The 14,986-nt window shown below is 45.1% G+C and overlaps 1 protein-coding gene across 2 annotated transcripts in view; it reads left to right on the forward strand.

The window, feature by feature from the left end:
* The window catches only part of LOC126198895 (acetylcholinesterase-like), a 186,445-nt gene that overhangs the window by 93,967 nt on the left and 77,492 nt on the right, over positions 1 to 14,986 (forward strand). For both annotated transcript variants that reach the window (XM_049935514.1, XM_049935513.1), the window contains 2 exons: positions 7,835 to 8,000; positions 12,564 to 12,745. In XM_049935514.1, the coding sequence (XP_049791471.1) occupies positions 7,835 to 8,000; positions 12,564 to 12,745 (348 nt within the window). The remainder of the gene's footprint in view (positions 1 to 7,834; positions 8,001 to 12,563; positions 12,746 to 14,986) is intronic.

Genomic DNA, 14,986 nt, shown 5'->3' on the forward strand with positions numbered 1-14,986 from the left:
CATATTCAAAAACCTAACTACCAAAGCACTCAGGTGAAACTAAATAATTCGCCCCTGATTAGGAACTTGTAATATGTCACAAAATCGGTTTACTTTCCGACGCAAACGTAAACGCGAGAACAGTGGCTATTAGATATTAAATTTACATGCAGAAACTCAAGAAACTAAACTATTAAAGCACACACATCATATAATAAAATTCGCTCCTGGTTAGGAACTCGTTAATGTCACAAAAGCGGTTACTTCCCTATTGCTGCGTCTGTCTCGATCGGCTACTATTACTGCCTTACATAAAAATTGTGTAATCTAAATGGTATTTTCTCCGTCAAAACAAGCAGCCGAACTAGTAAAATTAACTAACACAAGCGTGCCTCAGTGGCGGACAGGATGTTTTCGTGATGCTGAAAGTGACTTCACGGGAAGATGATGAAGGGAAGATATATCAACTAGAGATCGAAAATACTGGTCCGGAAACCACTTAGCCAGACAATAATTACAATTTGCATTGAAATGCTGGGGATAGTGAAATTCTAACAATACTCGTACACAATTTCTTCCACATTATTCAACGTGGATCTTCGTCAACCCGGCCATTTTTTCACGCTTGCCCCCTAGCACAAGAAGTCATATTCACAACAGTTGTTCAAGTTGACATTCAAAGATTCCCCGTAGGCATCAGATTGTCATACAAAGCCACAGGCAGCGAGAATTTGTACCAGGAAATCTTCTTCAGTAGCAACATGTGTGTCGCACTCAAGGTGGTGGTGATTAGTGTTTAACGTCCCGTCGACAACGAGGTCATTAGAGACGGAGCGCAAGCTCGGGTTACGGAAGGATGTGGAAGGAAATCGGCCGTGCCCTTTCAAAGGAACCATCCCGGCATTTGCCTGAAACGATTTTAGGGAAATCACGGAAACCTAAATCAGGATGGCCGGAGACGGGATTGAACCGTCGTCCTCCCGAATGCGAGTCCAGTGTGCTAACCACTGCGCCACCTCGCTCGGTATCGCACTCAAGGCCTCGCATGATACCACAAGAAGATATCAAGTAGGGTCAGATTAGATGAACGTGCTGGCTCTCCTCTCACCATCCACCATTCAGAGTACATCTGACGTAGGTGCTGAGCTGCATTACGTGGGACTCCATCGAGTTGGAACAACTAAAGTGCATGAACATTGACAGAGGTATATTCCAACAATGTGTGGAAACTACATACGCAGAACATCGACCACAGAACGCTCCAACACCCTGTAACGACACGAACCTTGGCAGATGGGCTCAGAGCCGTAAAGTGGGCCACTTACAGCAATACTCACACCCAGAGTTGCTCAATGGGCGTCACCGGCAGACCTTGACACTTTGTCGACGCGGTATAAGGCACTTTTTCAGCCACAAAGAGACCGTTTCCACGCAAAGAAATACTGGCCCTCCAGACAGGCTCAGCATGGGTGGAAACAGCGAATCATAGTGTCGTCATAGGGGTCATAGTGGTGCTGTCCACCGTGAGGTCGCTGCCACTCTTCCGTCATCCTGACCGGACCGCCTGCCAAGCGATCCAGACACCGCCTGATGGGTCGAGGGGTGAAATGAGGCCCTCCCGACAACGGACCCACTGGGGCTGTCGCCAGGTCAGGCGCCGCCTGTCTGCAGCTGATCCGAGGTTCGCTCCCTGAACAACTACGCCCGTCATTTGCCACGGCGAAGAAGAACTCAGCGTCCCACACTCAGCCGGCCATGTCAGCCTGCCGCGTCAGCCATGATGTTGCTCAGCCACGTCTGGGCTGTTTACAACGCCTGGACCGCGCTATTCCGGGACCGCGCTAAGCGTAACTGTGGTCAAATACAACACTTCGCTGCTGTGTGGTCTGTGGGTCGACGTCAACCTTCCAGCTCCGCCTGAAGTAGGCTTGAGTTGTACTACGAACTGCCGGGTGTAATAAAGGGATTATATAGCCTCGGAGGGGCTTCTGATCCACTCCATCATCCTCCACAAAGATATTCCCACACTCTACAAACCCTTGGTTCAACACACTGCAGAAATCCCTTCAACCACCGTCGTTATGGAAGCGTAATAGGCGTTCGAGATAAGTAAGGGAACTTACAAGGAACAGCAAAATACGGCCAGACTGCAAGACAATAGTTTGTCGTTAAGAGTAAAATGGTTCAAATGGCTCTGAGCACTATGCGACTTAACTTCTGAGGTCATCAGTTCCCTTAGAACTAATTAAACCTAACTAACCTCAGGACATCACATACATCCATGCCCGAGGCAGGATTTGAACCTGCGACCGTAGCGGTCGCGCGGTTCCAGACTGTAGCGCCTAGAACCGCTCGGCCTTTCCCGCCGGCTGTTAAGAGGACCCTAGATTATATGAAGGGAAATATGCCACAGCATATCGACCCCCAAGCTTTGGCATTTCTCACATCAGCCAGATTCAAAACAAACAAGATCATAAGCAGGGAAACATTAATCCAGGAATATCATATCGAAATCGGATTCTGTAAAGGGAAGTTTTGAGTGTGGGCTACTGACTGCGGGTTAGTAGCTCAGCATTGCACACGGAAGACAAGGTTCCGAGTTTGTGTCTGATTCCAGCACACTGTTTTTATCTCTACAGTTGTTTAAAAAAATGTTTTTAAACTAGCTCACCCACAATTCACCGCGATACCTTGGAAACGACAACCGTATACGTTGAAGTGGTTCAGTACTAATAACAGTTACGATACATTGGAGCCAGAGAGCCAGACGTCCAACCATAGCTGTGGAAGGAGTATTACAGCTGCACAAAACCTGCTGCCGAACGTAAGAACACTGACTTGGTGCAGAAAATTGCTAGGGAACCAGATGTACGAACGTGAAACACTGCATTAATTTGCACGATCAAGGAAGGAATCTGTCTCAAACTGATTATTGTGGACTGAGTCTGATTGATTAGGTTCTCAGACGTGATAAGAAAATATTCAGCCTTTTGACCCAAGAGGTAAACATGTCCGGATAACTGTGCAGCATGTTAGAGTGCGGCTTCTGGGATGAGGAGATCCACTGGCCCCAGATCGAATCCTGCCAGCAGATTAACGACGAGGGTCGGTGTGCCAGGCAGCCAGGATGTGGTTTTTAGGCGGTTCCCCACATAATAATAGGTGAATATCGGGCTGGTAGCCAAGTCCCGCCTCAGTTACACGATTCTCAAACACTGCCAGCAGACTGTTGGAGTACACATGACGTGTCCCGGGGGATGACAGGGTGGCTATAGGAATGAAATCCGGCCACCTCTTAAACTCACCACGCCACATCCGTTAATGATCGTGCCAACACTGCGCCTAAGCAGGACAAAGGCACAAGAGAAAGAGAAACAGGAAACCTTAGACAAGCGGTATGGTAGAAGAATTTCAAGTTGTTGACGAAAAATGTGAGACCCAGATATTCTGCAAAAGGGTAGCAACAGACAAAGAATTACGACATATGGCAGCGAGTGAAACGTAAATACTCCCGACTCCTGACGAGTTTGTGCCATAAAAGCACGCGCATCGAACGAAATTCTGAATATGGACTTTTTTTTGGGTTCTTGTCTAAAGAAGATTTTGGATAACAATACATGTTTGTAATGTTCGAAGAAATCTCTGGCTTTCAACCAGTCGCTGTCAACTACACTCCACGATATTTTAGCTGAAACATGCTAGTCATCCTCAGGTGAGTTCTCGGAGATTGACTAATATTTGTATTAGTGGATGGATTTGGCGAGAATATGAGTCTGTACCTAAATGAACAATTGTGATTATCTGCTGCCGACCACTGAACGGTCACTTCCAAAGTGGTGCTATGGACACGGGTTTTAAAGCTATGAACGTTACTGCAGAGTGATGGTGGCAGCAAGGAGAAACAGACTGCATAGTGATTAGAGGTGTATATACAGGTTGATCAGTTGATCGTGACCGGGCCAAATATCTCACGAAATAAGCGTCAAACGAAAACCTACAAAGATCGAAACTTGTCTAGCTTGAAGGGGGAAACCAGATGGCGCTATGGTTCGACCGCTAGATAGCGCTGCCATAGGTCAAACGGATATCAACTGCGTTTTTTTTTTAATAGGAACCCCCATTTTTATTACGTATTCGTGTAGTACATAAAGAAATATGAATGTTTTAGTTGGACCACTTTTTTAGCTTTGTGGGAGGAGGGATAATTGCCCCCCCATTTTATCGATGGCAGTCTAAATGGTGCAATGTATACTGATTTCCTACGTAATGTTCTAACGATGTTACAACATGATGTTTCACTGCATGACAACATGGCGACGTACTTCCAACATGATGGATGTCCGGCACATAGCTCGCTTGATGGCGCTGTAATAGTCACAAACATATGGCTCACAATTTTAGACGAACAGTTGCTAACAGGTAGGTTTTTTAAAATTAAAATACAGAACGTAGGTACGTTTGAACATTTTATTTAGGCTGTTCTAGTGTGATACATGTACCTTTGTGGACTTATCATTCCTGAGAACGCATGCTGTTACAGTGTGATTACCAATAAATACCACATTACTGCAATAAATGCTCAAAATGATGTCCGTCAACCTCAGTGCATTTGGCAATACGTGTAACGACATTCCTCTCAGCAGCGAGTAGTTCGCCTTCCGTAATGTTCGCACATGCACTGACAATGCGTTCACGCATGTTGTCAGGCGATGTCGGTGGATCACGATAGCAAATATCCTTCAACTTTCCCCACAGAAGGAAATCCGGGGACGTCAGATCCGGTGAACGTGCGGGACATGGTATGGTGTTTCGACGACCGATCCACCTGTCATGAAATATGCTATTCAATACCGCTTCAACCGCACGCGAGCTAAGTGCCGGACATCCATCATGTTGGAAGTACGTCGCCATGTTGTCATGCAGCGAAACATAATGTTGTAACATCGGTAGAACATTACGTAGGAAATCAGCATACATTGCACCATTTAGATTGCCATCGATAAAATGGGAGGCAATTATCCTTCCTCCCACAATGCCGCACCATACATTAACCCGCCAAGGTCGCTGATGTTCCACTTGTCGCAGCCATCGTGGATTTTCCGTTGCCCAATAGTGCATATTATGCCGATTTACGTTACCGCTGTTGGTGAATGACGCTTCGTCGCTAAATAGAACGCGTGCAAAAATCTGTCATCGTCCCGTAATTTCTCTTGTGCCCAGTGGCACGACGTTCAAATTCGTCGCCACGTAATTCCTGGTGCATTGAAATATGGTACGTGCGCAATCGATGTTGCTGTAGCATTCTCAACACCGACGTTTTTGAGATTCCCGACTCTAGAGCAATTTGTCTGCTGCTGATGTGCGGATTAGCCGCGACAGCAGCCAAAACACCTACTTGGGCATCATCATTTGTAGCAGGTCGTGGTTGACGTTTAAAATGTGACTGAAAACTTCCTGTTTCCTTAAATAACGTAACTATCCGGCGAACGACCCGGACACTTGGATGATGTCGTCCAGGATACCGAGCAGCATACATAGCACACGCGCGTTGGGAATTTTCGTCACAATAGCCATACATCAACAAGATATCGACCATTTCCGCAATTGGTAAACAGCCCATTTTAACACAGGTAATGTATCACGAACAAATACCGTCCGCACTGGCGGAATGTTACGTGATACCACGTACTTATAAGTTTGTGACTATTACAGCGCCATCTATCACAAAGCGAAAAAAGTGGTCCAACTAAAACATTCTTATTTCTTTACGTTCAACACGAATATGTAATAAAAATGGGGGTTCCTATTTTAAAAAAAACACAGTTGATTTCCGTTTGACCTATGGCAGCGCCATCTAGCGGGCCAACCATAGCACCATCTGGTTTCCCCCTTCAAGCTAGACGAGTTTCGTTCTCTGTATTTTTTTCGTTTGATGCTTACTTCGTGAGATATTTGGCCCGGTCACTATCAATGGACCATCCTGTATACCAGGTGGATCTGGGGATGGGAGTGGCAGCCACAAAATCTATCATTACACAGTAAAAAGAAACTGAACATCCTTGTAGCAGTCAGAGGTAAGTTTATTCCGGAACTCAAATCATACGACTGTGACGTGCCTTCCCTCACGATTAAATGTTTAAATACACCCTATGGAAAAGTTTCTGACGCGGGTGAAGAGGATAGGTAGACACATTTTCTAATATCCTGCCTCACTGGCGATATGTAGACAGACTCGGTGAATAGCGGCGACACTATTTGTACAGCGCGTAGTTCCGCCTTCGGAAGCTGCGAATCCAGGCGTCGCGGCAAAACGTCTATTGGGAAAGGCTGTTCGCTGTCTATAGAAGAAAAGTACCCACCCCAGCGAGTTTATCGGCAGCTCGAATCTCGTCGTCTAGGCTTCCGTTAAACTGATTCTCAAATGTACCCTAAGGAAAAAGAAAAAGAACTACTGATCATGAAGGTATTATCTGAATGAGACGGAAACCGTATGATGTATTGTACTCGCACATGTACAAACATACAAATGATTACAGTTTCCTAAAAACTGGATAATTTATTCAAGGAAAAAAGCTTCACAAATAGAGCTAATCAATAATCTGGTCCTTACGCAATGAGTTATTCGGCTTGGCACTGATTCATAGGTTGGTTGGATGTCCTCCTGAGGAATATTAAGGCAAACTCTGTCCAAATGGCGCGTTAGATCGTTAACTCCCAAGTTGTTTGTAGGGTCCTCCCCGTTCTCATTTCGGGAGAGATCGTGTGACCTTGCTGGCTAACTACGATTTAGTAAGCATGAAGACAAGCAGTAAAGATTCTCGTCCTGTGCGAGGGGGTATTATTTTGCTGAAATGTAACTCCAGAATGACATGCCACGAAGGGTAACAAAACAGCGTGTAGAATACCGTTGGCGTACAGCTGTGCTCCAAGTGTGCAGAGGATAACGACCAAAGGCGTCCTGCTATGAAAAGAAATTTACACTCCAGACTATTGCTCCCGTTTGTCGGGCCATATGGCGCTCGACAGTCAGGTTGGTATTCCACCACTGTCCAGGTCATCTTCAGACACGTCTTCGCTGGTCGTCGCGGCTCAGTTCCACACGCATCGCTGAAGACAATTCTACCCTGGTCAACAAGATTCTCCCCAATTCAGAACGTATGGAGCATTATAGGCAGTACCCTCTAACCAGCTCGGAATTTTAGCACGAAAGTTGGACAAAATGCGGCATGATATCCTTCAGAAGGACACCCGACAATTCTGTCAATCAGTGCCAAGGCGAATAACTGAATGCTTAGGGGCGAGGGCTGGGCCAATGCGTTATTGACTTGTAACGCTCTTTCTCTTGAATAAATCGTACAGTTTTTCTGAAATCGTAAACATTTCTTTGTCTGTATATGTATGTCACATCCACGTTCTTTTTTGTGTACAATAGTTATGTCACTTTCATGCCTTTTCAATGGAAAAAGTATACAGCCAACCTACTGGATAAGTTTACTGCAATCGGTTGACTGTATGCTTTATAATATTGAAAATCTGTTTACGGTTGCTGCTTCAGCTATGTTTAAAACTGTCGTTCTTATGTACCTAGACCATTTTGGAACTCGGTTTGATTGAGTGTTGTTGGGAAAGACAATTCCGACTTTGAGTCACTTGTACTTATCTGGGCTCAGGTAAAGTGCAGTCTTGACGTTCACTTCCTACAATACTCTCGGCCGTCGACTTAGCATCCAATTTGCTTTTCCACACGCGACGTTGTTCGCAGCAGTGACCTTCGTTCTCAGGATACGGTAAGAAATTTTGATCAGGGTAGTATACCTCTGAATCTCATTCAGAATGTCCGTCTTCTGTGTTCCAGGACAAGAAACGGTTCAGCACATTTGCTTTCCTAGCCGTCGTAGAGGAGGAATGGGAAGGAGCTTTCATCACGGACACGCCAACTGGAATCCTGGAAAGCGGACACGTCAACCGTGTGCCGCTCCTCGCGGGCTTTAATTCTGCCGAGGGTCTGGCCACCGTTAACGGTCAGTACTTATTCCCGTTATCATCGTGCTGCTGATTCATATATTGCGGACAGTGCAATGGTTAACAGGATATGTGCAATTTATGGAGTCCTACTGCATCACCTATACAGGGTGTTCCAGCTATCTTGTCCACCCAAAACATCTCTGGAGCAATAACAGCTATTGGAAAACAACTTTCACCGGTATCAATGTAGAGCTGGGGCCCTTGAATGTACATATTTGGAAACATTCTAAAACGAAAGCATATATGTTTTTTAACACAAACTTATATTTTTTAAATGGACCTCCTATATTTTTTCTTCGGCAATCCATATCATGACAAAGCACATACACAATGGCGTTGATTGCATCGCAATATTCCCATTACATCCCGAGATATTGAGACGCGAAGTTGACGCTTGAACACCCGACATGCGCTGCTAGCGCACGTCCTGAGGCTCAGGCGTGAACCCCATGCTGCCCGTAATCGCGATGTGATTGACATGTGTAATCACACCTCCATACTTATCAAGAGGGCCGAAACGAATAATACGGTCTGCTGCAATCAACTCTCATAAGCACATAATGGTTTCCCTCTTGCGCGTTTTACGTATCTACGTACACAATATGAACCAGTACCGATCGGTGTACACCCGTCAGGTTGTCTTATTTGTCCTGCACACCCAAAATAAGGTTTATCTAATGCGTTATGTGACCCATTGTGCCTGTCGCGCAGGGCCTGGCTCTACCTAGTCAAGTGTCCAACGCAGTTCCCACTACTGCCACAGTTACCACTTCACCTTGTTTATGATTTGCGACCCATGCGAACTCCTGCACTCCACCACCCTCCGAGCATCCCATTTGTTGTTGCTTTGGCGTGCAGTACACCGCTTGCCAGTGTAGTCGTGCATCAGAGTAATCTAGTGACGGCACGGAGGTAGTACACATTGTGAATAAACGTTGTGTTGTGGGACTTATACTGTACAGTATAATGTACACACATGAAGATATGGTAGAAATGCTGCTGATCTATGGAGAATGTACGTTGACGGGAAATACGTTATGAGATTGCTTGTTTGTTGATAGTACTGTTAGCGAACATTATGATTATTAAGTTAATACGTCTGTTTTCTACCCTACTCTACACACTTGTACTGTACCCCGTTGTAGGTGGACCAAATGCTGTTCAGGCAGAACGACTGTACAGAAGACGATTCCCTGACAAGCCATCGCCTTCGCGCCGGATGTTTGGTCGTCTCACATCTCGTCTACGTGAAACGGGAAGCTTAAATCCAAGACCCCGACATCGTCCTAGAACACGCACGGATGAACGTGCTGAAGTTGCTGTGCTCGCTACCATAGCTGTGAATCCTCAAATCAGCAAACGTCAAATTGAACGTGGTGTGTCGAAATCAAGTGCACAGCGTATTCTTAAACGTCATAAATTTCATCCTTACCATGTTCATTTACACCAGGATCTTCATGGAAATGACTTCCGCAATAGGGTAACATTTTGTCGGTGGGCTCAGCAAAAACTTCTGACTAATCCAAATTTTTTTGCAGATGTTCTCTTTACCGACGAGGCATCATTCTCCAACAAAGGAATTGTCAATATGAGGAATTTGCATTATTGGTCCGCAGACAATCCAAAATGGCTCCGTCAGGTAGAGCATCAACGTCCGTGGAAAGTTAATGTTTGGTGTGGGATTATTGGAGATACCATTATCAGACCTTTCTTTATAAATGGCAGACAATACTCCAGGTTTATACGACACAATCTTCCTGTTCTCTTGGACACCGTACCTCTGAACCGGAGAATGGTCATGTGGTATCAGCATGACGGATGCCCTGCACATAACGCCTTACGAGCCCGACGACTTCTGAACCGTAAGTTCCCTGGTAGGTGAATTGGACGAGGTGGCCCAGTTAGGTGGCCTGCCCGATCTCCGGACCTTACACCGCAGGATTATTTTATTTTGGGAGCAATGAAGGATGCTGTTTACCAACATGAACCAACAACACCAGGGGACATGAAGCAACGCATTATTGATGCTTTTACAGCCATCAAAGAGGAAACAGTAGCACGAAGTAGGGCATCCTTCATCCGCAGAGTGACCCTATGTATGCAAGCCAATGGTCATCACTTTGAGCATGATATGTGAACGCTATGTTTAGTATGTAGTGCTGGTATCACAGTGGAAGTTTCTACAAAGCGCCATTTTACCCAGTGATGTTAAGAAACATTTGTTTGCAACAATTTGTCATTTAACGCATTAGATAAACATAACATTGATAATTATGTGATAATAAAACTAATTGGTTAAACATATTTACATTCATCTTCTATGTCCTACCTGAACTTCCCAAATCAAAACATTTTTTCCTAAACAACGGTAAAACTTTTAGTCCACTTGCTCGTTTCACTAAAACCATCAACATGAATTTTACTATTACGAGTGAATGATTAACTGTCACTTGTGCTACATCTACAGTAAAGTAAAGTTTTAACGTTGAACGGCATTACCTTTTTAGTAACGGATTAACGATAAGCGAAGTTAACTTTGTGACCAATGGTGCGGTACACAGATATGTTACAGAACCGCATCACCCCTATCCTATGGGATAAATACCTGCTGGAATGTACGACGTTATTGCAGGATGGCAGCAGACCGTATTATTCGTTTCGGACCTCTTGATAAGTATGGAAGTGTGATTCCACATGTCAATCACATGGCGATTACGGGCAGCATAGCCGTTATTGTTCCAGAGATATTTTGGGTGGACAAGATATCTGGGACACCCTGTATATTCTACAGATTCCTTAAAATCTGTCCTAGTTATTAATTCACAAATATTTGTGGGACATACTGTATATTGATAACTCTATGACGGAAATCCTACTAGCTACAACGTGACGTGCTGTTTTTCCGTGAGACACTTTGCAACATGATGAAAGAAATTCACGCAAAATATGTTCTAACGTGTGCTGCCTCTTCAATAAGAGTAATTTTGACGCTTCCCATTTTAAACCCTGATGCTGATCTTGATTGCTCCAAAGCCCAACAGACCATAACCAATTCGAGGTTCACCTTTAAACTTGCCCATGACAGTGTACTTACAACGTACATTATCCAAACAAATGAGACGCATAGTTCATAAAAAGTTAAGATCCATCTGATAGCACTGTTATCCTCACTATAGAGAGAAAGAATTGGAGGGCCTCTGAATGAAATAGTCAGTCTGATGAGCGTAGGATATGGGCTGTGGGTAAATCGGAAAAGAACGAAGGTAGTGAGTAGTCGCTGAAATGAGATAAGTGGTAAGCTGAACCTCAAATTTGGGGGAAACGTCGTTTATTAAGTGGTGGAATTCTGCTACCTTGGAAGCAAACGACCCATGACGGGTGAAGAAAGGAGGCTATAAAAAGCAGGCTAGTACCGGCAAAGAGGACTTTCCTCGATAAAGTAAGTCGGCTAGCGTCAAACATAGCCTTCATTTGAGGAAGAAATTTCTGAGAACGCAGCTCTGTAGCATAGCATTGAACAGAAGTGAATCAAGGTCTCTGGGAATAGCGACAAAGAATAGAATATAAGCTTCATAGCTGTGGTGTTACTGAATATGTAAATGAGTCTAAGAACGTTTCAGTTCATCGCTGATTCATTTTTACTACCTTTCAATGTTTTCGTTATTTAACAGGATTTATAAGACAAGAATTGAGAAACGTACCTGCAGGATAGTTAGGCAAGGAATATGTGTAACACACTGACAACAAAAAGGGCTAGGATGACTGGATGTGTGTTGAGACCTCATTGAATAATTTCCATGGTAGTAGAAGACGGAGCTGTAGAGGGTAAAAACTGTAGGGGAAGTTAAAGACTGGAATACTTCCAAGAAATAATTCCTGATGTTGGTCGTAAGTGGTACTCTGTACTCGAGGAGATTTGCAGAGAAGCGGAAGTTGTGGTTAGCTGCATCAAACCAGTCAGAAAGATCTTCCCTCTCCTACCCCAAAAAAAGTTCTCCTGGGCTTTCTGGTACACTAAATCTACTAGCTAAACTTGAGAAATTATGCCTCCACTATACAGCTGTAAACCCTAACTATACTCGCCTTTATTTCAACCAATCTCCTCTGGTTATAATATGTCCACATTGGACCAGACTCATCTTGCAGATAATAAAAAAAAAGCTTCCAAAATTGGAATATATATATGAAATACACTGTAATAGTACGTTATATTTCATCTCGACTTTGATGCAGATGATTGCAATCTAATCATCAAACTATTTCACCTACTCCCACTAGTAAAAGACAGTTTCTCAGTGTTAGAATGATCCTTGTGCTTTATGGTATTGTATAATTTTCGAGCCGCGCGGGATTAGGCGAGCAGTCTGAGGCGCTGCTGTCATGGACTGCGTGGCTGGTCCCGGCGGAGGTTCGAGTCCTCCCTCGGGCATGGGTGTGTGTGTTTGTCCGTAGGATAATTTAGGTTATGTAGTGTGTAAGCTTACGGACTGATGACCTTAGCAGTTAAGTCCCATAAGATATAAGATTTCACACACATTTTAGAACACATGATTTTCCAGCAAAAAACATGTTCTTGGACGAGGAGACGATCGCAGCTTTCGACGCCAGCTTTGTCGATACGATCAGCTTGGACGTCACCGCAGGCGATGAGCAGTACCGCCAGGAGGCCGCACTGAAGATACGCGATTTCTACTTTGGTGGTGTCCCAATCGACAGTGAGGACTTCAACCGTCTTGTTCAAGTGAGTAAAACACGGAGCGTTCACTTAATGAGCACGTTATCGGAAGTATTTCTTATCAACATTCATGTTGTCACACACGGCACAGTCACATTAATATGACGACCGCCTACGTTCGACGTAAGCGCATAATGACCACCCACAAACGGCAGGCGGCAGTATTGCCAATGGAGGTCATGCAAAGCGTGTCTGGGTGACGGATAAATAGTGCAATAACTGTCGTAATGCGGAAACCGAGCGATTTATTTGACGTCCAAAAGGGCATGATCATTGGCTTTCGGACCAAGGGTGGATGTGTTTCAGAAACGACTAAGTTTGTTAACTGTTCACGTGACGCCGTGGTTAAAGTATAGCGTGCATGGCAGAATGACGCTATCCAAAACCGGCACAGACGCAGTTGTGGTGCACCACGATCCATACATGACAGGGGTGAACGGCGGCTGCGCAGATGTGCAACTATTGGGCAACTGCCATCCAGGTGAACCAAGGGGCTACCAACAGTGACTCTTCAAGGACAGTTCAGTTAACATTGCTACATATGGTCCTTCACAGCAGGCTCTTGGTCCGTCCACCCATGCTGACAGCTGGTCATCGGCAACGAAGGCTGGAATTTGCACACTAAAACCGCAACTGCAAGTTCACTAAGTGACGACAGGTGGTCCAGATGAATCACAATTTTCGGTGTGACACGTCGGAGAGCAAACACTCTGCAACAGTCGTTGGAAGGTTCAAGGTCGAAGGAGGGAGCCTTACGGTCTGGGAAATGTTTTCGTAGAATTCCCTGAGTGATCTCGTCATCCTGGAAGACACACAGTGGATCAACACAAATGTGGATCTATCCTTGGGTGTCTTGTACGCCCCGACACGCAGTTTGTTTTTCCTCGGTGCAGGGGCAAGTATCAGCAGGACAGTGCAACGTGTCACACAGCTCGCAGTGTGCGTGCGTGGTTCAAAGAGCACCAGGGTAAGTTCAGCGCACTCCTCTGGCCACCAAACTCCCTGCCTTTAAATGTAATCGACAATCTGTGGGATCAGCTCGATCGCCCTGTTTGCGCTATGGATCCGCAACCGAGATATCTGGCGCAGCTGGCCTCGGCCCTGAAGTCGACGTGGCTGCACATCTACATCTACATCTATATCTACATCCATATTCCGCAAGCCACCTAACGGTGTGTGGCGGAGGGTACCTTGAGTACCTCTATCGGTTCTCCCTTCTATTCCAGTCTCGTATTGTTCGTGGGAAGAGAGACTGTCGGTATGCCTCTGTGTGGGCTCTAATCTCTCTGATTTTATCCTCATGGTCTCTTCGCGAGATATACGTAGGAGGGAGCAATATACTGCTTGACTCCTCGGTGAAGGTATGTTCTCGAAACTTCAACAAAAGCCCATACCGAGCTACTGAGCGTCTCTCTTGCAGAGTCTTCCACTGGAGTTTATCTATCATCTCCGAAACGCTTTCTCGATTACTAAATGATACTCTAACGAAGCGCGTTGCTCTCCGTTGGATCTTCTCCATCTCTTCTATCAACTCTATCTGGTACGGATCCCACACCGGTGAGCAGTACTCAAGCAGTGGGCGAACAAGTGTACTGTAACCTACCTCATTTTGTTTTTGGACTGCATTTCCTTCCAGAACCTAGTTCTCTCTCTTCTTCCTCGTGTGCACTGCAAAAGGTGATTATTCAGGCTTCTGACATGTGGTCATATTAATGTCACAGGACATTGTAACAAAGCTCTCATGAGACCGTTGTTCAATGGATTTTTCATAAAGAAAATTAGCAGACGATTTTCTGTTGCTTTCGGTCTGCTGTTTCCACATTCCACTCTGCACTTTCTGTGTGTATCGCTTCAGTTTTCTTGTAGCTTCGTGGAGACCTTTTGTCATTTGCAACACTTTCTGTAGCAAAAGAAACAGCCGAGCGCGTTACGGCGCCGCTTCGGGCAATCGAGGAGATGTGCCAGACCAGGATTGTATCCGTCTCGCAGATTAAGGACGAGAGCTGGTGAGCTGACCAACCCGGATGTGGTTTTTAGGCGGTTTCCCACATCCATCTAGGCAAATACCAGATTGGTACCCACGTCCTGTCTCAAATTCATTCTACGCAAATATTTAGAAAACGTTCCCACACTTGAACAATTTAGTCTAGGCGCAGACAGACGTGATACATAGATCACATCCAGTGGGGATTTGTGGTGTCAGGAAGGTTAACTGGCCACCAACTGCCACTAACGTTGTCGCAACTC

This window comes from Schistocerca nitens, chromosome 8 (genome assembly GCF_023898315.1).
Source record: "Schistocerca nitens isolate TAMUIC-IGC-003100 chromosome 8, iqSchNite1.1, whole genome shotgun sequence".
Lineage (NCBI taxonomy): Eukaryota > Metazoa > Arthropoda > Insecta > Orthoptera > Acrididae > Schistocerca > Schistocerca nitens.